Below are 22,814 nucleotides of genomic sequence, written 5' to 3'. Positions count from 1 at the left end.
GCTTTATTTTAACATCGGTTCTTACCACTATTCCATCCGCACTCTTAATCTGCAGCACGTGGGTCAAGTTCTTTGATGACTTAGCAATACTGTATAACCCTTTCATCCTCTCGGGTGTTTTCAACTCTTAATACAGCTATACAGATGATCGTTGTTAGTAGTAGCTACAGAGTGCTTTAGACACTGTATACATAATATACTATCGGTCTGGTAATAGTTTTGTAGACCCTGATTTTCGATCTCCAGTGTTTGTTTTTGGAACGGAGCACATGGGCGAGTGAAAAATTCCTCTAATTCATCTGTATTAGAGTCCCCTAGTTCTTGTCTATGTGTCTCTTGTTTGTATTAGCTTTTTTGTCTTTTGGCAAATTTTTTGGCTGCATATGATAAAAAATGATAAAAGTAAGACGAAATTGTCTTGAATTGTGAAAAATTTGGTGTCTAGGTATAGTACCGTTTAATGCCAAAATATGAACATATTTTAAGATATTTAGAGCATGTTCGCCTTCTTCTTTTTTTTCTTCTTCTTTATTTAGATACAATATCTGTTTGACTTCAATATTATCTCGTATTTTGTTGAAATATTATCAATTCATCTGTATCTACGTCCACTTATACTTCTTCCAGTTGATGATTTGTCTTCGGGTAATTTAATTATTCTGTTTTCTGCTATACTAATATTTATGTTTCATTATTCTTTTCCACTTCTCAAGTTTCAGATGAGTTGGGCTTGACATATCTGTAAAGGAGTTTAAAATTCATATGATCAAAGATTTATGTAAAAATGTAATTAGTGAAGCTCACATTGGTCTTAAGGTCTATATTGCAGAATAGTGCTTTCATTTTGAAGAACGTACTTCTTGCTATTTAGATTCTAATTTTAACTTCATTATCAGGATCCTATTTATCATTAAGCCAGCATCCTAAGTACTTAAATCTCTTTACTCTTTCTATGTCCTGATTTACTATCCGTATTCTGACACTCAGTTTCACAGTTACACATATTAAATGAATAAGAAGCGAACATTTGCTCATCATATTACTAATTCCTTTGATTTTAGGTATGTTTTGTTAATTATAATATCTACTTAGTTCATTATTTACAGGTCAAGGCCAAGAAGTAATTGCTGAAAATGCAATGGAAGTCGCAGCTAAAAGCGGACATTGGGTAGTCTTGCAAAATATCCATCTCGTCAAAAAATGGTTGCCAGCTTTGGAAAAAAAACTTGAGCAATATGCTGAAGGATCTCATCCTGATTATAGAGTATTCGTGAGTGCTGAACCTGCAGCTAGTGCAAGTGCACATATAATCCCACAGGTATAATATCCTTAAACAATAAAAACAGTATCACTTATATATTTTATTTGTATGTATTGTAGATTTTTATATATTGTATATTTTTCAATAAATATTTTTCAGGGCATACTAGAATCTTCAATTAAAATCACTAACGAACCACCTACAGGCATGCAGGCAAACATTCACAAAGCACTTTCAAACTTTAATCAGGAGACCCTCGAACAGTGTGGAAAGGAAGCCGAATTTAAAGTTATATTATTTTCATTGTGTTACTTTCACGCTGTGGTGGCTGAGCGAAGGAAGTTTGGTCCACAAGGATGGAACAAAATATATCCGTTTAATGTCGGTGATCTTACTATTAGTGTGTTTGTGCTCTATAATTACTTAGAGGCTAATTCCAAAGTTCCATGGGAGGACCTTAGGTATTTATTCGGGGAAATTATGTACGGAGGACATATAACGGATGACTGGGATAGACGACTGTGTATTACATATTTGGAAGAGCTTATGCAACCTGACTTGGTAAGTTGTTTCTACCATTATATATTTTTATTATGACATACGACGCCTATTGTATTCTAGATATTGTGTAACTTCAAATTAACTTTACTTGTGTAACTTCAAGTTGTATTTTTGTGTACTGTGTACGCTGTTTAGTGCGATTCTTGGAAGCTTAACAGTTTTAGTACAAGTATAATGTTCTTAGTATTTTTGAAACGTATCAAAATATTCGCATTTTTAACTGAAACTGTGGTTAATGTTCATTCTTCGTCGTCATCATTAGCCTTTTTGAGTCCACTGCTAAATATAAGGCCTCCCGCAAATAATTATATTGCATCCAATCTTGAAGCAAATTGAATGCACTTGTTCTGGATGCGCTTGATGTCGTCCGACCACCTTGTTGGAGGACGTCTATGAATACGATAAGCATCGTGTCTAGGTCTCCATTCGAAAATGTTCTTGGCCCACCTTGGTAACACTAGTTTTTCTCCTAACTATTTAATTTGAAACTCAATTAGACAGGGATATATTCAACATTGATCTCTCCATTGCTCTTTGTGCCACTTGAATCTTATTGATTACTTTTGTGGTACGAGTCAATGTTTCTGCTCCATACGTTAGAACTGGGAGTATACATTGATCAAAGACCTTTCTTTTCAAGTACATGAGAATATCTGATATAAAGACTTCTCCCACTTTTCCGTAAGCTGTCCACGTTAGTTCTATTCTTCTATTCAACTCTGTTGGTTGATTGCCTCTTTTCTCATTAAATCTCTTCTCCCATTTAAGTTGGTAAATAAATATTTAAAATGTTTGTTTTTTTTTATCGTTTTATATATATTTTTTTGTATATATTTTTTGGTAGGGTAAGGATAAGATTATTATCTTGTGTTTTTGATACCTACTGTATAGTGTTGTTTAATGTGATTTTTTAAAGATTAATAGTTTTAACACAGCTATAAATGAAGTTTCATAATCTTTCGGGTTCTTAATTAGTGGTAATATTGTGAAAAGAATACTATACATTTTTTTAAATAAATCTGTAAAATATTGTTCACTGGCTATTTTCTTATGGCATTTTAAAATTATTTACTATTTTTAATAGCAATCAACTACAATTTTAGTTGAAAATACTTCCACTTCGGACTTATCTGTAAGGTAACTTAAAGATCACCGGATGGACGAAATGAGAACCAGGTAGATCATGAATTACTACAGAGAAAACGGAAGACATAAAGTCTGAAAAACGTAGGTAAAGCCGAAAAACAATTAAAAATGACCAGATGACGTTGAAAGACAGTAACACCATGCCCTTCTGGGTAAAAAAACTGTCGAAAGTATGAATACTTGGAGAAACTTTTCCACATTAGAACAATACAAGAACCCACCATTGAAGAAAATTCGAAATCTTACCAGAAGAAATAACGGCAGCCGTCAGACAAATGAAGGATGGAAAGGCACCGAGACTTAATGAAATTCCTACAGAACTGCTGAAGCTATTAGATGCAGAATAAATAAAAACAATAACTGAAATATTTAATGAAATATTTTCTTCTTATGGTGCCGTGCACCTATAGTGCGTTGGCGAATTATCTTAAGGTCAGACGTCTGTCTTTTGTGGCATGCAAAAGTTCGCCAGTGTTAGTTACGCCTGTCCAGTTCTTTATATTTCGCAGCCACGACATTTGTTTGCGACCTACTCCTCTCTTGCCCTCAATCTTTCCTTGGATAATTAGTTGAGGGATTGCGTATTTTTCCCCTCTCAGGATGTGGCCCAGGTATCCAATCTTTCGTGCCCTGATCAAGCTGAGCAATTTTCTCTCAGTATTTGCTCTTCTTAGGACTTCCTCGTTTCTCACCCTATCTGTCCATGGTATGCGGAACATTCTTCGCAAGGTCCACATTTCGAAGGCTTCCAACTTGTTAATGGAAGATATTTTCAACGTCCATGTCTCCATGCCGTATAACAATATGGACCATACATAGCACTTAACCATTCTGTAACGGAGATTGAAGGAAAGATTGCGGTTACAAAGTAGCGGTTTAAATTTAAGAAAAGCTTGTCTTGCTTGTTCGGTACGGCATTTTATTTCTTGTTGAGGATCCCATTGGTCATTCACCATCATTCCCAAGAATTTGAACGTTTTCACTTGCTCGATTGGAGCATTATCTACGTGCAGTTGTACTCTGAAAAATGCGCCCTTTCTTATTGTCATGCATTTTGTTTTTCCAGCATTTATCTTCAGGCCATATGTTTTTCCTGTGGTGTTTATTTTATTTAGTATCAACTGCATATCATGTTCGTTATCTGTGATTATTGCGGTGTCGTCAGCGTAACGAATGTTATTTATCGGGTACCCGTTGACCTTTATACCACAATCAGTGCCTTCAAGTGCCTCTGCAAAAACATTCTCCACATAGAGGTTGAACAGCATAGGAGACAAAATACACCCCTGTCGCACCCCTCGTAAAATTTCGAATTCCTCTGTGTTTGTTGATTTGTTCAGCCTCACACGTGCCTTTTGATTCCAATAGAGATTCTGGATAACTCTTATATCTTTCTCATCAATATCAGCATTGTGTAGCATTTTTATTATTTCATCGTGTTTTACGGTGTCAAAAGCTTTTTCGTAGTCGAGGAATGTGATGACTATATCTTTTCGTTGGTCCATACCGTTTTGTACCAGGGTATTCAAGCAGAATGATGCTTCGCGCGTCCCGAGTCCCTTCTTGAAACCAAATTGTGTCTCGCCGCTCAGCTCTTCTAGTTTTCTGAACATTCTTGTGTGGAGTATGCGAAGAAATATTTTAAGTAAATGACTCATCAAGCTAATCAGTCTGTGGTCCTTGCACCTTGTCGCTCTTTGTGATTTAGGGATCATTATGAAGGTTGAACAAAGCCAATCCGTTGGAATGTGGCCGGTGTCATATATGGCATTGAAGATTGTTACCAGAGTGTCGATGTTGTCATCATCCAACAGTTTTAGGGCTTCCGTAGTAATGCCATCCGGTCCAGGGGCCTTGCCCAGTTTTGCTATTTTTATAGCGTACTCCACCTCGGCGCGAATAATCGGAGGACCGGACGAATAATGAAATATAGAAAGCAGAAAAAATACCAGTAGAGTGGCTCAAATCGGAGTTGGTACCATTGCCCAAAAGCCATAAGCATAATGAGCCATCTGCTGAACTGTTTTTAAAAGTCATTCACAAAAGAATTTACCGGAAATGCGAGGAACAGATTGCGCCCAATCAGTTTGGATTTGTGAATGCCGTTGGTACGAGGGAAGCTTTAAATTAGCGTGAAGGTATTGTTTCGGAAATATAGAGATGTCAGCTGTGATGTTTTTGCATGCCTGATTGACTCCAAGAAGGCTTTCGATAGAGTAAGGCATGAACAAATTATAGAAGTGCTGAAGAGGACAGTTATAAACAGAAGAGACCTAAAAATAATGGCTAACCTGTATTGGAATTAATCAGCGGTGCTCTGAATAGACGGAGAATATACAGATCAGATCAAAATGTTAAGTGGAGTGAGATAGGGGTTCATAATTTCACCACTGATATTCAATCTGCACTCGGATGACATTTTTGAAGAGGCTCTAAAGAGCCATGACCTCACCCTAGAAACAACAATAAGGTTCCTTAAATGTTACGTGTACTCAGTGGTTCTGTACGGAGTAGAAACGTGGACATTACAGGCGGAAACACTATCAAAACTTCAGACTTTTAAGCTATAGTTATACAGAAGAATCCTAAAGATACCATGAACAGACAAAATCACCAATGAAAAAGTACTACGTAGGATGAACATAACCGCTGATTTGGTCAACATCGTGAAGGGCCTCAAGTTGCAGTACTTGGGACATATAATGAGAAATTAAGATAGATATGAGCTACTCCAATGCATTTTGCAAGGTAAAATTGAAGTAAAAAGGGCCCCAGGACGAAGAAGAGTATCCTGACTTGCTATAGCATAGTAACCAACAAAGTCATCATAGCCAGAATGATCGCCAACGTTCGGAACGGACAGGCACCCTAAGAAGAAGAAACAAGCAAAAAGTGAAAGCATTATGCAGACAGAAAGAAAGAATTTATTTACAACATATAAAAAAAAATGAAGATAATTTTAATAAAAAACTTATGAGGAATTTCTACCAAGTAACAAAAAAAAAGAAGCAGTCATTACCAACAGAAAATGATTTTCTATAAAAATAAAGAAGGAATTCTTGTGGGGGAGTGGCAGCACGGACGAGCAGATGAGAACCTAATAGAAAATTTTAATTTAGAGATGGTCGAAAGCCAATACAACGATGAGGAACTAAAATAAATTATTAAACAAACATCTTAAAAGTAGCAAGAGTGGCGGTTCAAACGGAAGTGTCGACGATTGTTAAGGAGGTACGTCCAGAACAAGCTATTATATTTATAGTGTATATAATATTGGTCAAAGAAAAAAAGAGATCATAGTTGGAAAGTAAGTTGGATCATAGTTGTTAAGAACAGACCGATAGAAGAACTTTAAGAGAATATATTATTATACTACCTGTACTACATAGATAAGGACAATGCAATAAGACTAAACCCTAAGCTATTGAATTTAATCATGGATGAAGTATGAAATCATAAAGAATGTCAACAAAATAAGAGGATGCAAAATAAGGAACAATGGAATTAAAATTCTCTGTTTCGCAGACGATGCAATATTAATAGTCCAAAATTAAGATGCTTTCAATAACTAGTTTACAGATTTGACATAAAAGCAAAACAATTTGACATGACGATTTCAACTCAGAAAACTAGAACAATGGTAATCAGTAAAGAACCGATAAGATGTAAACTGGAAGTCGATAGAATTAGTATTGAAAAAGTAATAGAAATATCATACCTACAAATTACAACGTTAAGCTATGAAGTCATTGGAAAAGAAGTAAGCAAGTATAAAGTGCAAATAGATTAGCAGGATGGATTGAGATGAAATTAAAATTCCAATCACAAAAAAATATAATACCAATAATGACGTACTCATCAGAAACAAGACACGACACAGCCAAAACATAGAGGATGAAAACAGCAGAAATAAGAATATTCAGAAGAGTTACACGCTTAGAGACCGAATAAGGAGTGACCAGAACAAAATATAATGTACAGGGTATAAACTAGTGGACACCAAACAGAAAAAGAAAAAGAGATTGAGTGATAACCTTCCGTAAAGGCAACAATCCACCAATGAACAGCAAAATTGCTTGTATAAAGGAACAAGAAGAAAAAAATGCCCGAAGAATGGGGGACTAACTAACAGAAGAAAAAGATTTTCGTACTAAAAGACTATACACAGATGCAGTATTTGCCACACAGCAAATTACGAGGAAATTATTAGAGTATAATAAACCAGTGTTTCTATATTTTATAGAGTTCAGTATAAGAAAACATTCAACAGAGTAAGAATTCCATCTGTTGTAAAATAGAGAAGTTCGCTTTGATACATTAAAAACTATTCAAAACATCTACCGAAATAAAAGATGGATATAAGAATAGATGGAAAACTTACGGAAATTATAGACGTAACGAATGAGACGAACGCCTTAGTGGTGCAGTAGTAAGAGCATCAGGTTACTGAAGATAAAATCTCAATGGTAGTGTGTTCAGTCCTTGATGGTATCAAATCCCGATAGGGTGGGAATTTTTGTTTAAAAACAAATCCTCTCAATAATCAATCTGATATAATAAGCGATTCTTTGTATATACAAGGAAGCCAAATTTATGTAGTAATAAAACAGTTACTCAATACAGTAGAACATACACAATGTATAATAAGCCAATTGACTGTGAAGCGACAAAAAAAGGAATACGACTCATTAAACCATATAATCATCAAGATATTCATGAATAAAGACATCACAAGCGTTAACAAAAAAAAAATTTATTTGTTCTGTGCTCTCGTATGCACATGACGCAATATTTATAGACCAAGATGAAGACAGTGTACACTACAAGAATACTCCACAAATTCAATATAAAAGCAAATGAATTTAATGTTTTAATATCACGATCTCAACTCAAAGAGCTAAAACAATAGTAATCAGTAAAGAATTAAAACCAGATGTAAATTTGAAATTGATGGCGATAGAAATAGAAATAAAAAATCTTGGGATGACTCTGTTTAGCTATGAAGACCTGAACATAGAAGTGAGAAGTTTTAATACAAGCAAATAGATTAGCAGGTTTCTCAAATATACTATATATCGAAATCGTCATATTAACACTGAGATGTAATCAAGTGTTTATAAAGCTAGTATAAAACCAATTGATTATGGGATGTACAAATGACATTATGTATCAGAAACAAGATCCAACATAGCCACAAGACAAGCAGTAGAGGTGCGAATACTGAATACTGAATAACGGAAAAAATAAATTGAATAATTGTAACTTGGCCTGGTAGGCTAATGAGGATACCCAGAAGTTGAATATAACTTTGGGTAGCATAAAAGTTTACCAAAGGGGACGTTTAGTCTTGAAACTAAAAGAGAAATGAAGAATTCCAGGTGCAAGTATGTTCACTGAACAAACCGGTACTCAGGTGTTTTGAAGGACACAACGGCGAGCTTTGGGACGTTGGTCTATAAATCTAGCATTGGGGAACTGGAGATCGAAAGAAATTGAGAGATAAAACGTATTAACTAAAAGACAAGTAAACAAAATTTGGTATTTAAAGGAAAGAAAAAATAAAGGGGTAAATAAATAAATTATCTTTTTTGGAGAGACAAAACTCGATATCTTACATTGTAGCGATAAGACCAAAGAGAATTGAAGTATTATTATAAAAATAATACCTCAATCAAGCATGGGAGCTTATCGTCTATGCTTCGCCTAGCTCAGTATCTCAAGTGTGAGTTCGTCTTGTCTTAAACTAGGATTCAAACCTGAACCCTTAGCTGATAGCAAATAAAACAATTTTTAACTAATCAATGGCATCAATGGGCTGATTGTATGTTCTCCCAATTAGACGTTTAGGTCATCCTGAGAGCTGCAGTTATTCCATGTGTGTGTAGGACATGGAAATTAGGGACATACCATATAAAAAAAACGAAGCACTGCATTGTACTAAATACATATGAAAAAAAGTTAAAATAAAACAAGGTATTTATTCATTTCCTTCATTTACCATCGAAAAATATTCAGCATTATATTTAAATCTGTTTTAACAGGTTTTAATAAATTTAAAAACTTACGAGGAATTCTGCTCTTAACACCATTGAAGATGAAACCAGTCAGCACTATTTTAACCACTTATTTAGATTTCTATTTAGCTGCTAATTACATTACTGTAAGTGAGACTATTTAACTGCATAGTAAAATAACTCTTATTATTAGAATTCTGATAATATGGTTTTCATCTTGTACCGAAAAAGTACAAATGCCTTGATCTACGAACATTTCTGCTTTCTCTCCCAAACCAGAAAGTAACCTTCCTCTTTACCGCACAAAGGAAAAGTGACGCGATTTAAAAAAATCATTCTTTTCATTATTTATATTCTGCGTAGTAGAAAAAACAGCCAAATATTTTTAAAATTTCTATAAGCGGAACAGAGAAAATACGAAATGAAGAGCGAGACAGCAATCAAAACATCTTGAAAGCGAAACTTGGCTAATAAACAGACTCCCGTTTGTTGTTTAGTCTAATATTTTTTAAAAATGAAGAAGATATGAATTATTTGAGATTTTTATGATTGACAGGGTGAAAAGTAAATGCTACAAGGTAAAATAGAGAAGCCCAGAGTTGTCAAAAAATTAAGAGATAAATCAACAAACGGTAGAAAAAGAGTGACCGACCGCGCAAAAGATGGAGTGTTAACCTTGAAGATGTAGTTAAGCGTGGAGGTCATTTTATGACAATTTTTACACGAGCTACGGTGAACATAACTTGACCGGCTACGTTTTTTGTTTCCTTATATTCTTGCATAATTATATTACCCTATCGTCTGAGTAAATCTGCAAGAGAAAATTATAGTATATAGTATATCCAAGTATTAATTTGTTTGTATTATTTAAGGTTGATGGAGAACTAATGTTAGCTCCAGGTTTTGCTGCACCTCCAAATACTGATTATGTTGGTTACCATGCCTATATCGACGATATGATGCCACCAGAATCTCCTTATTTGTACGGGCTACATCCAAATGCAGAAATAGGCTTCCTAACAACAACCGCCGAAAATTTATTTAAAACGGTATTTGAGATGCAGCCTAGAGATGGAGGCGCTACAGGTGGTGCTACAATCACCCGAGAAGATAAGGTATTATAACTGTAATAAGCACCGAAATTATTTAAAATATCCTTGCAACTAATTTAATCAAAGAAGGAAAAGTATTTGGGAAAATTAGACAAATCAACGTTCTTCTTCTTCACTTCAAGGAAAAGGTTTCAAACCTGTTCCGTCCTCAGTCTTGCCAATCTTCAACGGGGTTGTCCCACGTCTCTTCTACGGCGTGCTTTATATTTTACAACCTGTCTTATCAATCTATCTTAGTTAACGTGTTTTGTTGTGTACCGTTATTCACCGAGAATAATTGAATTCGGCCCTTATCCTTATGTCTTCGTTTCTGAATTTGTCCCTCAATGTGGATCCCTTTGTATTCCTTAAAAATTTCATTTCAGCTGATTGTATTTTTTGGCTTTTTTAATTTCGCATCATCCATGTTTCAATACATTATTTCATAAATTATTTATAATTATGAATACACTAGGATAAATAAGTAAAGGACTTTTCATATAATGTGTTGCCTGGCCAACGCATTCGTATTAAAAAAAAAAACATCGATGATGTTTTCCTCACGCTCAGATATATTACATAATGAATAAAAAGAAAACATTACAGAAGAGACGTGAAAACCGCCAAGTTTTCCCACTTATTCTTTAATTCAACGTAACAGGATTTTATTAATATATTAATTTTATTTACACCATACTATGTAATAAAACCAAGTAATATAAAAGCCAAACTGTATCCATATCATCATGTACATCATCTAAAAAAATTTTAGGTTAAACAAATGGTAGATGAGATGCTAGAAAAATTACCAGAAGATTTTAACATGGCGGAAATTATGGGAAAGGTGGAGGAACGTACTCCATATGTGATAGTAGCTTTTCAAGAATGCGAAAGAATGAATTATCTCACAGCGGAAATAAAAAGATCGTTAAAAGAATTGGAGTTGGGGATAAAAGGTGAACTTACAATAACTTCAGATATGGAAGATTTAGAAAATGCTCTGTTTTTGGATCAAGTACCACCCGTTTGGGCTCTCAGAGCATATCCATCTTTACTTGGGTTGAGTTCTTGGTTTGTTGATTTGTTGCTAAGAATAAGGGAACTGGAGACATGGTCGACAGATTTTGTGGTAATTATATTGACATAAAACGGTTTAAAATGTCTTTTAATTGTTTTTTTTTAGCTTCCAGCTTCAGTTTGGCTTGGGGGATTTTTCAATCCTCAATCTCTTCTTACAGCAATAATGCAAAGTACAGCACGAAGAAATGAATTGCCATTAGATAAGATGTGCCTTCAATGTGATGTAACTAAAAAACAAAAGGAAGAATTTACGTAAGTTTTTAGATGACGTATAGATGATTAGAAAATATTAGAAAAAGTTTACTAATTTTTTTTTATCCTCTCCATTTTTATAAGAAATACTAATTTAAATTTTAAAAATAAGTTACCACGTGTTAAGAATAAAACATTATTACAGGTTTTGTTTTGTTTATATACCATTTTTTTTTTGTTTGTTTCCTGGCGTTTTCTATCTGGCGTTTATAGTTAGTAAGATATCAGGTCTATTATGTATCACTGATTGGTCTGTAATCACAGTTAGTCTCAATATAGCTTGTAAGTGTCATTTCCAAGCATACTCTCAGGCATTTATTGATAATATGGAGGTAGGTTGTTTTAACGAAGACCCAATTTGTTGGCTAGATCTTGGTAAATAGTATTTCTTACTGAGTCATGTCGTTCTTTATAATCAGTTCCGACAAAGACCTGGCAGCCCCCGGTAAGATGGTAGATGATTTCTTCATGACCGAATGGCCAGTAGGAAACCCTTTGTTTTGGCAAACATCTTTCTTGCTGTTAGTCAGTAGTTCGACGCTGTATTGTATGCAGAGGTTGACCAATCCAGGTGTAATTTTTTCTTGCTTAGATGTAGTAGTAGCCTGTCTCAGCCTGCTTCTGAAAATAAGTCCTTAAATTGGCAACCTGCTTTTCCAATTGCTCACCTATGTCCATAAGCCTCCTTTCCCTGGACACCGCGGTAATATTGTTCTCTCTAGTGAAATACGTGGATGATGTTTTCGTGCCTTTGTGAAAAGTGTTTTTATTTTCCGCTGAAGACTTTCTATATCCCTTTTAGATCACTTTACAATATCAAATGAGTAGCTAAGCGCTTATTATTATTACTTTGGATCTTGTGTTGGTCAGTTAATATTTTTGTCTGAAATATAACTTTTTTTTTTTATATTTTCGTTCGTCATCATTAGCCTCAACATAGCTTAGTTTGTCCCCTATTTCTCCTTCCGATCAGCTTGTTAAGCCTAATTCTTTGAAACGCCTCATTTATATGTATATATTTTTTAATATATTGTTTTTGCAGTTCACCTGTCAGAGTGGAGCCATATCTTTTGTTAGTTTGTAGGCCGGGCGATGCCGGCTGGATGGCTACGTTTATCATGTAACCAAACCCCCGCCATCCGAAAACCGGCCTTCTTTCATCAGATTCTACCATTTGGAAAAATGGACATTCACAGATATAAACAGACAAAACAAATATCTACGCAGGTCAATATAAGATAAAATACTAACTAGACAAGCGTAGATCCCTCGATAGGAAGAAGCCGGTACTTACATTAAAAGTAAAATGTCATAAGTCACTTATGCTAAGACCTCATAAAATGACTATGAATATGGATACTACCCTGAATGACCTTTGTAATAAAATTGCGGACGTCGAACCTTGATAAGTTAAAAATTCTCAGGACATGAGAATTCGACTGACACCATGTTCCGCGAACTCCAACGATTAGAGGTGCCGTGCAAATGGTTTTCCCAGGATATCGGGTTTGCATGGTCTGAAGGAATCGAGGCTCAGTGTACAACGCCATTTTATTGGCAGCGGCTGTACTTAGGGGTTCAGGACCCTCCCAGCTGACGGCAATGTCCACGACAATTACCCGCTTATCTGTTGCGCGACAAAGGTCAGGTATCTTAAGAGTCCCGTCGGCGCATCTTATTTTTGGCCCCTGTCTCGCAAATTCACCCTTTCTTTTCAACTACTTGCAAAGATACGTAACAAGCTGACCATGTCTCTTTATTCGATGCCAGTATGCTGCGGGGCACTTTTGAAGAACGTGACTAAGGCTCTCGTTACGTTCGCATCCCTTTCGGCACCTACGCTCATGTGGTGGATTTGAAAGGATGCCTCTAGTTGGAAGTAGATTTCCTCGCAGTTGTATTGCCTTAATAAAATCTCTTCCCGACCAGTAGGGCGATGGATTGCTTATCCAGGCAGAGCTTTCGGAGTGTGAAGAGCCCTGACGAAGTCCGTTTCCACTATAGCCATCCTCAAGCTTCTGGCTCAACTCACGTGCTATCGATGCTGAACTGCCAGACGATGTTTGTGTCCATTTTAGAACCTTCTCCCAGAGACGTGACATATATGGTAGACTGAGGGTTAACGTTACGGTTAACGGTTACGTTGTATCAGTTGCTGATCTGATCAATTTTGTCAGTCTCCTTCTCATGATAGCCGGGTCGTGCATGGCCATGGCCATAACGCCCAGACCACCGTCTTTTGTGGGAGCGTGGATGTAGGCATCGGCACACGTTCGATTGAGGGACGGAAACTTCCGAACGGTTATACGTACGGACCTGTCAACGCCCTTCAGCGTTTTCATCGTGATGGTGGGACTCTGCAGCTTGTCAATGTATGGCGGTAGCAGGTATGTTTTCAGTACCAGCAGTTTTTGTGCTGGTTTGAGCCACGCTCGATGAATACGATCGAGCTGTGTCTGCAGCTCGTTGAAGGCTACCTTAATCTGTCCCAGTGCATTATACCTTCAACCTAGGTATCCAACCAGCTCACTCTGTTGCAGCTGCCGAATCCTGTCGTTGCCGACAGAGAAGAGCGAATGCGTCACGTTCGAACGAGTGCTTATTACCACGGTTAACATTAACCCTAATAGCTGCACTTTTATCAGCGTTAATCGTCATGTCTCTCTTCTCGAAAAATTCGATGGCTGTCCGGAGCCGGTACCATCTTTGGCCGATTCGGATAACGGGATTAAATCGTCAGCGTAACCCAACACTGAGATTTTCCTGTCATCGACCACCATATTAAAGAGGTATGGCGACAAGGGATCTCCCTGTTTGACGCCTCTACACATCTCGATGTTGGTTTTTGACCTGCTACCGGCAGCGACACTCATACGACAGTTCTTGTACGAGTCCACCATATACCGCTTAAATGTTGCGTCGACTCCGAAGCGATTCATGGCCCGTTCAATTGATCGCTGAGAGACTATTTCGAAATCTTTTTGTAAATCGATGGGAATAATATTATATGGACAAAGGCCTCTTCTTCTTTCTTTAATAACCATCTGAAGCGTCAGATCGTTCTGTAGAACGCCATCTACCTGCCGAAAGCCTCTCTGGTTCTCGTGATAATCTAGCACCGCAAGCCGCTTCCCTAGCACAGATTAGCACCCTTATCATCACTGAAGAAATTGTTATTGGACGCCAATTACCTACCTCCTGTGGATCGCGACCCTTTGGTATCAAAGTAGTCCTGCAATCCTTTAACACCTAAGGAGTAACACCAAACTGGAGCATGGTATTGTACACTAGAACCAATTTCTGAACAGATACTTTACGCAGCTCTTTGTTCTTAATGAAATCAGGACCGGCTGCTTGAGATTTCATGGTTTGTAGAGCCCCGAGGATTTTCGCATCTGTTACAGCATGGCTGATCAGTAGCGGTTCCTTCTGATCTGAAATCGGTTCGTTGTCTAAAGACGATTTTGATGAAAAGATCATCCGATATTCCTTTTCAACAGCTCTGATGTCGGGGTGTACATCGTTGTCAAAGAGAGGCTTGCCATCTATGATTGCACGAGTAGGAGCGGTCCTGTTGGTATGGTATCGACATTTGGTCAAACGGTATCTTTGAGCCCTTTCATGCCGTCTATTCTCTATAGCCGGGGCCTTATCAGCTTTCAATTTTCTCGATGACTTTTGTGCTTGTGGCTGTTGTTTTCACTTTCCGGCACTCACAGTATTCTTCTGTGATATACTCGTTTAACATAGACCTGACGCCCTCACGATGTCGCTCAGCATTCGTGTATTGAGTATATCTATATATTTGCTGTTTAGTTTTCGACCATCCGTTCTTACTCGTAACATAATCATTCATGTACTCGTATTATGTATCTCATAGTCTCTCACCGAAACGGGCTCATCAACTTCGGGGTTCTGCACATCAGCGGACTGTGTGTAATCACCGTGCGGACCCGCTGTGTTGAGCTTGGGGGACGAGAGGGTGTCCGATTCACTCTGAGCCGATGTTCTCACCGGCGAGGTTCCTCCTTCCGAAGAGGCATAGTTCACGAAATTCTCGGGGTTAGAAGGTCTAGCGACGGGACTCGGAGACCGATTCCTACGTCGCTCTTCCTCCTTGAGACTTTCGAGGAATTCCTTGTATTCAGGCTTGGCCCGAGCACGCCGAATTTGCTCCTTAGTATTATCAGGAAATAACTCCATCAAATGCTTAAGGATAAATCGGCCTTCGTACCGAAATTCCTCCTGTCCCATCAGATCCTCGTCGGTTAATCTCACCAGCGCGGCTCATGTGTTGACACACTCCAGTGTAAGACTTGAATGCGCGTTCACATATGCCGCAGATGTTGTCATCATCTCGTCTGGATCCTCGGCCGCGAAGCCTCTGTATGTGAGTGTCCATACCGGCCTGCATGGCAAAGTTAGTACCCCAGACGCAGATGACTATCTCGTTAGATGGTTTGAAAAATAGCTGGATGAGTAGAAAATATAGTCTGGAAGGGTGTACAGCCTTAAAGGAGTTCGAATACCCGACTGGATAGTAACTGTACTAATGCAAGGATCCCACAGGGACCGATCAGAGTTTGAATATGGCGCACACGACCAATCGGGTACACATATAATCAACAATCACTATTCGCCAAATCAGAGTACGTACTCTAAAAAGCGCTCGTATTTCTAATCCAACGAATATGGATTCCCAGCTCTACCAACGTGGAGGTTTGTACTAGGACGGTTTTTGTGGTAAAGGTGAAACACGATGTTCACCCAAACGCAACTATAACTGAAAGTAGCACACTAGAGGTTTGGATAACTCAAGCTCGCACACTCTTCAGCCAATTACGTCTGGCGAACGACGGGCCAAGCAAAACCACAATTGCAGAGCCATTAATTGGCGAAATTTTTTCACCGCTATGTGCATGTGGTATCTGTTATTTTGTTGCACTCTTGACGTTGCTGGAATTTATTTAGTTTTACATGTATTGTCCATAAGTCCAATGGTTTTTGTGGCATGTTTTATTCATAGGAAGACATAATTTTCCCAAGATATTTCGCTTTCGCTCCATTAGTCAACTGGCGTGATCATTGTAGTTTTAAATATAATTTGACAAAACTTTGCTTTTACTTTATAATCTATCTATCTAAGGTAGATGACCCAAATAATAGGTCACGTGAAGGTTTGAAACTTTTTTTAAAAGGAGGTATTGACTTAAGAAAATAACAAATTAGCTTTAAATGTTAGTAAACTTACTGACAACCTATACTATTTTCGTTTTTGCTGATATATTGTTATAAATATTAATTGTTTTTAATTTTACTTTGCAAATTGGCCTTATTAGGGCCAGGTGTTCCGAATAAAGCCAATAAAAATAAACCATTTTGTGTTCATTTAGGTTAAAAAGAAATACAACTGTCTGCAAATGAAAGTCAAATTTATTTTACATACGTTAAAAATGAAACAATATGAAACAAATGAAACAACTTATTTACAAAGTAAATATTTTTCAAAATGTACATTTTGAACAAATAAATGTCTTTGTCGGATGGTATAAGTCCTAAGCATTCTTCGTACACATACCGTCCACAGGCTGAGCATATTCTCATATCTCTGATCTGGTCCTTGTCACAAACGAAGCAGTAGCATGATTCCTTATGGGACAAGCCTCGCTGTGAAGACTTTGTTGATGGCTTCTTCATTGTACGACTTATAGACAGATAACAATTTTACTCCTTGAAGATTCTTTTACTATTTTCATTTAGAAGCGTTTGGCCTGTTCATTTTTCTTTTTAATAGTTTTCGGTGCAGCGTCGCCTTTATCAAAAGGGACATTAAACAAGTTAACCACTAGTTTTTCGGCTTGTGAATTAATAGATTTTTTCTTTGAATCCTTTTAGTTTTAATATTGGGAGTGGAAACATTTTTGTGAAGGACGTGTTTAGATTAGATGTGGTGTCTTCAAAGGTAACAGTTGGTACAAGTTTCATATCTTCATTGTCTAATGTGTCATGAACCGAGTAATTTGAAGAATCATCACTTGTAGAGCTGACATCTTGGTATTTGAAAGAACGTTCGGGAAGTAAAGTTTTGATCTTTTTAGTAGAAGATTGATTCATCGGTTCTGGACAATTACTTTGTTTACTTTCCGCACTTTTCTTTTGATTTGTGGAAGTGTATAAGTCTTGCTTATTTCCATTTTTATCATTGGGATTTTCAAGCTCGATCCCAAGCTCGATCCCAAATCGATTCGACAGATTTGAAAACAGACTTATCCATAGGCTTTAGCTCATGGGCTATATTGCTTTGCAGACAAACAGACTAATGTCGTACTTTTTAGCAGCTTTAAGGATGTTTGCATCTAAATGAGACTTAACATTATCAAAAATCAACAGAGTATTTTTACCTCCAACTCGAAACTGTTGAAAATGTTCAATCAAAGTAAGAGTTTTAATTAATACTTAATTACTAACGAAGTATTTTGGTTGGACCACATCCCAGTTGCAGCCAAATACGTCGTCAAACGATAAATGTTTGAAATTATATTTTAGACACTTGCGAATAGATAAATTTTTTATTGAGTACAGTATTATTAAAAAAAAAATTAATATTATTCTTATTTTTTAAATTTAATTGTAGGAGTGCTCCTAGAGATGGTGCTTATATTCATGGTTTACACATGGAAGGAGCTAGATGGGACATTCAAACGGGAATTATAGTAGATTCTCGCTTAAAAGAACTGTTTCCGTCTATGCCAGTCATCAACGTTAGAGCCATTACTCAAGATAAACAAGATCTAAGAAATATGTACGAATGTCCTGTATATAAGACGAGAACAAGAGGACCTACTTATGTTTGGACGTTTAATTTGAAAATTAAAGATAAACCGGCGAAGTGGACTTTGGCTGGTGTAGCACTACTATTACAGATATAAATTATGGAAAGTACTATAAAGATGTCTGTATTCCATATAATTTAGCACAGAACATCCGTCACTCCCACCTTGGTAACTTTTTTACTAGGCCAAATCTAACTAAGCTTTCAGCTTTAAATAATTTCTGCCATTATAGTATTTAGTACTAAATCTGCAATAGAGACTTTCCAGTCTGATGTAATGGCAATATAATTTATTGATTCACGAAAATTTGTCAAATGACTGAATTATTAATGAAAAATAAAACTTTGAGATCGTTAAGTATAGTTGCGGTAAGGCATATAGTAGAACGCTTAGATTTGTATGTTTCGATAGTTCTGCTTTAACATATAATGCGGCTGCTGGTGCCTTACAAGGACCTTCTCTCTTCCGAATTATTGCATTGATAACTGATGTAGAATGTCTTTTGTAAATTACTCTTGTTATTGTTAGAATTATTGATACTATAAAAACTTTATAAAAACACTAATGATTTTGCCCGTCACCATGCAACGAGGGATCCAATAAATCGACATCTACAGTCACTCCACTCAATTGTTTCTCACTTCCTCCTATTTAAGCTTTCTCCTCCTAAAATAATAAACTTATTGCATAAAAGGGCCGGTCTTTTCACCTCCAGATAAATATTGTCCTATATGGAGGTATAGTTATTCATAGAATAAAATGTACCCGTCTTTTCACGTAAAATTACGTTGCGATGACTTATCTGTAAAATAAACGCAAATTTTATTTCGGAACACACCAATATTTAATTAGTTGTCAAAGAAATCACACTAATGTATTAATTAATATCTCTGTTGATTGCGACCAGCCGTGCTGCCAGCAATATGTATCGTGTATTAAAATAGTGTGACTGCATATGCTACTTCTACGTTGGCCGCATTTCCGGCTAGACTTTCTACATTAATTTTTCTTTTCAATTACGAGATGGATGTCACGGGTGTAGCCATTGTTGTGTATATGCGTAGTCGTATAATAAAACGAAATGAAAAAATATGGGGAAAATCCCATTTTTAAATAGTCCTATACAACACAAACTATACAATACATGTACAGATCACTGTCTGGCCGCATTCTGGCTCGTGCGCGTTGTTTCATCAGACTACATACTAACTTTGGTCACAACGATCAGCTGGCCGGAAGCTGGTCGTATCGACGAAATGTGGCCAGTGTGGCCGGCTGGCTGCAACGGCAACGTGCGCGTTGGCTTATTACAACCTATGTAAAATTGACCGAATCCGACCAGCCGCAATCATGACTGGTCGGAGTCGCAGTAGTGCGCGTTAGCTCTTACAATCTTTAAAAATATCAGCTTCCATACTCTTGTAGTATTCAACGTTACAATCCTCTATTTCCTTCCCACATAATTTTAAAGCATTCGGAACCCATCCCTCACTTCCTCCGCAATGTACAATAATTAGCCGCGATCCTTTATTAGCAGGCATTTTTGATATTCACATGTTTGAACCATCTGTCCAAGTTTCGTGTAAGTAGTAAATTCGCCAACTTTCTTGCCTATATTAAGTAATTTGTTCTAGGTATATATTAAGTCAGTTGACTATTCTTTGGCTTAATATATCTGCTCGACGTTTATTTTTTAAATTTAAAGCACATTTTCTTGATATAATTTTCAAAAGTTTTCTCACAGCAGTTCATGTCCCGACCAGTTGTTTCCAATATCATTCTTATTATTACTATAGTAAGTATTTCATTGCTTCTGTAGCAATCGTATATTGTGGTTTTCAATAGTTTTATAAGTGAAGCACCTATAGCTCTTAAAAATTTGTAGTCACATCGCTTCTTGCGGTAATATGGATCATTTTAAACAATTTTATATATAGTTGAAAGTAGAATTTCTGTTAAATCAGTTACTTGTACCTACCAACAGTTTTTCCTAGAAACCGAATTCCTTATGTAGTTTTTGTATACATTGAAACATACTTGGTGTGTTTCAGCATTTAAATGCATTCGAATCTTGTTTACGTTGCTTTTTTTTCAGAAGTTACATTCACACCGACATTGGCACTGACACTTTGCACTTTCTACAAAATCAGTGTTGTTATAGTAAAATAATTAAATTGCAGCAAACAACACTATACACTCTACTAATGAACTGCTTCCCAATTAAAACGCTTCTGGTCATAGACATCCGGTCGGATGTAAAAAGAGAAGCGATCAAACCTCGCCACATTTGCAACATTCTACAATATATGTTACCGCTACTATACAATGTTCGACTAAAATAAGTACTTGATATATCAAAGTGTTGATTAAATTACCTTGCTCTTAGTTTGCTGACTTAAACTTTTTTTATTGCAAGTAGCTCTAAGTTTTGTCGCAAATATTGTCTAATATATTTTACCAAATGTAATTTGGATCATAATTTATCTTTAAACTAAGATCAATGTGTGTCTCTAATAAAAAATTGTATTATCATTCTGCATATTATGAACTGTAGGCATTTTATCTATAATTTTTATATTTGCCCCATATATCACAAATGCAATTTGTGAACCAAATTTTTTGGCCAAAACCTTGAAAAACAATCCTTCTGGGGCTGAAGACATAATCATTAGTAAAAACGTAACATATAAAACATGAAAAAAGGGCTAAAACTTAAGCAAATTTATCGGATGGAACAAAATAATAATTCTTAGCTAAAAACTACGGAGAAACTAGAATAAATAATGAAGTAGAACTGGGATGCACCTACTTATGAAATTAAAGTAAAATGCTTCTAGCATTAATAATAATTTTAATATCCGGTATACAAAAACTACAAACTCCGTGATTTGCAATCTTTAGCCAAAATATATTATTGTTTTGCCCAAACACGAGGGTTAATAAAAAAAACTAACTGAAAAAGGATCATAATGCACCAATTATACAGGGTCTCCCCGAAAATAGTGCGTTCCTTAAAGGTATAGGTAGAAGGTACCAAGAGTAAAAAATGTTTTTTTTTTAGTTCAACCGTTTGACCAAAAAACGATTGGTATGCAAATTTAAATCTGTCAACTACGTGCAGTACGAAAATCTAAACGTAGGCAGTCACAACTTTAGTAAACAGATAATTTAGAACAATCATGTTTAGTGTAACCGCGAAAATGTTTTCCATTCGTGAGTATCATGGTATGTTCATTATTTTTATAGAGAATTGCAGTGTAACAGTAATTTAGCTTTCGGTAATTCGGTAAAGGCGAATTATTAATGCTCGAACTTTTGTGAATGTTTCTCAAAGATTAGTAGAATCGGGTTCTGTTGTACCGAAAAAAAAAGCGGAAGAACAAGAAGTATTCGTCGATTAAATGTATAACACGATATTTTATATGCTGTGGAGAATAATCCAAATGTAAGTACACGAGCGATGGCTAAAATGGTTGGCACGTTGAAAAACGTTATTCATAGAACATTTCGGGAACAACTTCTACATCCATACCATTTCAAGATATACTCGTCAGAGAATCTGAATTTCTATCTAAAGTCTTATGTGCGGATGAAGCATGTTTCACGAGAAATGGTGTGTATAATTTTCATAATTGCCACATATTTAGCGAAGAGAACCCTTATTTAATACGCAGGACAAATTTCCACCGAGAATTTAGCATATATTTATGGGCTGTAATTTGGAATAATTAACAATTCTTTGATAGGACCTTATGAATTACTCAGAACACGAAATGGAGAGGAACACTATAATTCCTTGCAAAATGTTTTGTCGGTACTTCTTGAAGACGTACCTTTGCAAACATGCCATGAAATGTGATTTCTTTACGACGGAGCCTCAGCATATTTTACCAGAGCTGTTAAAAATCTTTTTGATACCACTTATTCTCGTCGTTGTATTGGTACGAATGGACCCATTCTGTGGTCACCACTAAGTCCCGACTGCAAGGTACTGGATTTTTATTTTTGGGGACATCTGAAATCGTTAGTTTATAATAACCGAGATGAAATCGAAACAGAAGCTGAATTACGGGAACGAACTTTCGCTGCTGCAGAAACTATTCGACATAATTTAGTTAACTATGCCATTACTAACAATTTGGAATCATCGTATCAATGCCTCTGTTCGCGCAGGTAGAGGTCACTTTGAACATTTATTATAATAATTATTAAGTACAAGTATCTAATTTAATTTTAGTTCACAAGTAAACAAATTACTGATAGTCCGAGCATCGTGTAAAAAATAAATTAGAATTATTGTTGTCTGTTGTATTTAATTTCCGCTGTAAACTATGAAATTCATTTAAAACCCTGGGCATATAACACATTTAAAACTTAATAAGTACATAATACTAGTTCAGTTAAAGATAAAGATAAAGTGTTTTTTATTGTAAATAATTGACATTTTAAATTCGTTTAAAATTATGCCATATTTTAATATATTTCAGAAAAACATTACAGATAAGTTTTCTTAGCCGCATTAATTACTTTTTAGGAATTAGACCATAGTACTTACTTAAGTAAAAATAATAATTTA

General features: G+C 36.1%; 1 protein-coding gene across 1 annotated transcript in view; it reads left to right on the top strand.

Moving 5' to 3' along the window:
- Dhc93AB (Dynein heavy chain at 93AB) overlaps positions 1-22,154 on the top strand; it is a 295,262-nt gene extending 273,108 nt beyond the window's left edge. The window contains exons 45-50 of the mRNA XM_072526597.1: positions 1,107-1,318; positions 1,421-1,822; positions 9,855-10,097; positions 10,846-11,202; positions 11,257-11,405; positions 18,040-22,154. Of these exons, the coding sequence (XP_072382698.1) occupies positions 1,107-1,318; positions 1,421-1,822; positions 9,855-10,097; positions 10,846-11,202; positions 11,257-11,405; positions 18,040-18,334 (1,658 nt within the window). The 3' untranslated portion in view covers positions 18,335-22,154. The remainder of the gene's footprint in view (positions 1-1,106; positions 1,319-1,420; positions 1,823-9,854; positions 10,098-10,845; positions 11,203-11,256; positions 11,406-18,039) is intronic.
- The last annotated feature ends 660 nt before the right edge of the window (positions 22,155-22,814 follow it).

Source organism: Diabrotica undecimpunctata, chromosome 3 (assembly GCF_040954645.1).
Source record: "Diabrotica undecimpunctata isolate CICGRU chromosome 3, icDiaUnde3, whole genome shotgun sequence".
NCBI classification, from domain to species: domain Eukaryota; kingdom Metazoa; phylum Arthropoda; class Insecta; order Coleoptera; family Chrysomelidae; genus Diabrotica; species Diabrotica undecimpunctata.
This window is presented reverse-complemented; position numbering and strand designations above follow the sequence as displayed.